This window comes from Aptenodytes forsteri, unplaced genomic scaffold, assembly GCF_000699145.1.
Source record: "Aptenodytes forsteri isolate BGI_AS27 unplaced genomic scaffold, ASM69914v1 Scaffold257, whole genome shotgun sequence".
Classification (NCBI taxonomy): domain Eukaryota; kingdom Metazoa; phylum Chordata; class Aves; order Sphenisciformes; family Spheniscidae; genus Aptenodytes; species Aptenodytes forsteri.
Window position 1 is genome coordinate 1259832 of NW_008795194.1, and position 2984 is coordinate 1262815.

Sequence of the window (2984 nt, forward strand, 5' to 3'; positions counted from 1 at the left end):
CCCGTTGGTAGCGGGGACCGGCGTGCACGATACCCGCGAGCCAAAAAAGGGTTTAAACCAAGTGCTGGTTGCGTTTACTAAAAAAAAAAGGGAGGGGGGGGAAGCCCCAGCAGCCATAAACGCGTTTTTATTTTCTTTTGTAGCCAATGACAGTGATTTGTTAATGGAAGAGGGAATGGCGTTCACAATAGGTTAGTAACTCTCTGCTATGGTTTTCTTTAAAAAAGCGCACACAGAGCGGCCCGGATCCGTACCATTTCTTTATTGGGATATAGAAATTTCCATGCAGATATGGGGATGTCGGCGACACTGACCCCTTAGGAAGCAGATTAAAATATTTTAAAAAAATGCATTAAAGGAACCGATTGGGTGAAATAGCTTCCAAATGATAAGATTTAGAAAATTACATGTTTATTATAAATCTTATTAAATGACATATTTGACGCATATTTTTGGCAAGGCGGAGACTCAGCCGGCACACTTGGGCTGTGGAGCATGAGAAGGATGCGATTGTGTCCCCAAAGCCGAGGTTTACCAGCGAGTTGCCTGGTGGCTCTTATGTCATTTGCTGCCTGCCAGAGCTGCTCTTTGGGTTTGGGGACTGCAGCGCCGATAACCAGTCAGAGTCTCGCCCCGCAGACGGAACGTGCTAAATACCAATCATGGAGAGCTGGTGGGGGAAAAGCCCTCTTTCTCACTGTGTGGCTAAATGGCACGGCAATTAGAGGGAAATAGGAAAATTGTTGTTTTGCTGATTTAATGAACATTTTAAGCCTGTTTAAAAAATTCAAATATTTAAAACTATCTGCTGTTTGTAAGTGTGGTTGGTGCTTTGGTTATTATCCACAGGGTCTTAATTAAAGCTTTATTAAAATTCCCTGCTTTTACAAAAGAGGAATGGGCAACTTCCTACCTTGATATTTCATCTTCCTCTTTAGTTCACATTTTAGTGTTGCAAGAGAGTGCCAGCCCAGGGAGGATGGGACCTGTGCGGAAGGGGAGCTACCTGCTGGGACACCCCCACTTTCTTGCTTGCTTCACAGTCCACACGGGAGTGCAACTAACTTTAGAACACGTTTTGTTTTTCTTGTTGCAGAGCCAATAATAATGGAAGGATCCCCCGAATTTAAGATTCTGAAGGATAAATGGACTGCAGTTTCTGTAGACAATAAAAGGTGTCTGATTTTATTTTTTTATCTTTCCTAAGCCGTGGAGCTGATCACTGACAGCCCCCCCCCAAAAAACGGGTGAGTTTTACAGGCATGGTGGACGCGTTTGCCCCCTAATAACTGCTAAATGTGCATTTCAGATCAGCGCAGTTTGAACATACCATTGTGATTACCTCAGAGGGAGCAGAAATCCTCTCTAAACTGGTGGAAGAAGCCTAAAGATGGAGCAAGGAGTGGAGGGACTCGCTGTGCTTCTGGGATTTCCACTTTTGCTCAGGACAGAGAGGAGGTTTCTGTAATTTCTGTGGGGAATGGGTGCTGCGTAAGTTGCTGCAGGGGACAGAAAAAGCAGCTTGAGGGGTTGGCTCTGGACATAGTCCTTTCTGTGTGTTACCTGGTGAGTATTTAATAAAAGTCCCTTGGCTTGTTTGTGACCCTGGAAGCAGCCATGCACAGCCTGCAAGTGCAAAGGATTTGGGTTATTTGGGGCAGAGAGCGGGTCCCATCTCTTCCAAATCCTATGCGGGACAAACACGTATCGGATGACACGGTCTCAGTGCAGCTGAGAGGACAGAGGAGCATAGTATTTTCCCTTTATAGCTGAGCTATGGAGTCAATTTGTCTTCACTGCGATTAGCACAGTGCTGTTGCTCAGGCTGTAACTTCTGCTAGGGTGGAAAAAAGTTTCCTGAGGGTGGCAGGCAGAGGCAGCAGCCTCTTCCCCAGCAGCCATCCCAGCAGCTCTCCCCCTTCCTGCCTCAGCTCATTTCTCTTTGCACAGCACAAAAAGTGATTAAAAATGAGATGCAAAGCGCGCTTTTCTGGAGATCAATAATGGCCCTGCTTGAAGAATTAGCCGGTTTGGGGTAACCGCTGCTCTGCGGTGCCCACGTTAGTTAAGGGAGAGGCAGTCCGCAATTTAAGCGTTTAACAGAAACGGAGGGGTTTGCGGTCTGGAGGATGAGCCCCGGCTCCTGCCCGGAGTTTGGAGCTGATGGTCCTCATGAGCTGCGGGTCCCGCTCGACCCCGCGCTCTCTGCGATCCTGTCCTGGGCCTGCCTGGGCTGGAGGCTTTGATTTGCAATTGGCCAGTTGCTGACCGCCCCGTCGGGCCGGACGTGCCTGGCCTTGGTACTCGGAGGCTACCAGAGCAGGACCCGGTCCTGTGAAATGCGGGGTAGCCTTGGAGATAAGCAAGTGACATCCAGAAGTACCCCAGACCCGTGGCAGCAGCGCTGCGGTTTCGGTACAAATCACTTGCCCTTAAATTGTAGGCAGATGCGGTCCTGTGCCGAGGGCTGGCCGGTTGCGCATGCAGGCGACCGGGGCTGCTCAGCACCGGCTCCCTCAGTGATTCAGGGCAGAAGTAAGCCGCTTTCTTACAGCTTTAGTCTGCTGTTTGTTTTCACTCGAGTACAGCGAGCTGTCAGCTCTAATAGTTTTTAACAGCATCTTTTCAAAAAGCAGGACCCCCCCAGAATACGGCTAACACCGCGGGGCAGCCACTCAGCTCCTGAGCGTCCTCCCCGAGAGGAGCTTGGAAGGCCTTAAAACCTGTAAAAACAGACGATGCCGCCGACAAGTTTACAAATGCACAGAGGTTAAACAGCGCGCTGCGGCCGCCGGAAGGCGAGGGACACCCAGCACTGCCCGGGGGATATATTTTGTTTCCTAACACCCCGCCGCCCGGCCGGGCTGCCCCCTCCGAGGGGCGCTGGGAGCAGCTGGGGATCCCGCGCGCCCCGGGGGCACGCCAGGGGCGCGTCCCGGGGGTTGTGGCCGCGCCGGGATGGGTGGCACCGCAGGTACTGTACT

At 50.9% G+C, this 2984-nt stretch overlaps 1 protein-coding gene across 1 annotated transcript in view; it reads left to right on the plus strand.

The window, feature by feature from the left end:
- The window catches only part of METAP1D (methionyl aminopeptidase type 1D, mitochondrial), a 23756-nt gene extending 22156 nt beyond the window's left edge, over positions 1 to 1600 (plus strand). The window contains exons 9-11 of the mRNA XM_009278670.1: positions 144 to 191; positions 1097 to 1175; positions 1310 to 1600. Of these exons, the coding sequence (XP_009276945.1) occupies positions 144 to 191; positions 1097 to 1175; positions 1310 to 1388 (206 nt within the window). The 3' untranslated portion in view covers positions 1389 to 1600. The remainder of the gene's footprint in view (positions 1 to 143; positions 192 to 1096; positions 1176 to 1309) is intronic.
- The last annotated feature ends 1384 nt before the right edge of the window (positions 1601 to 2984 follow it).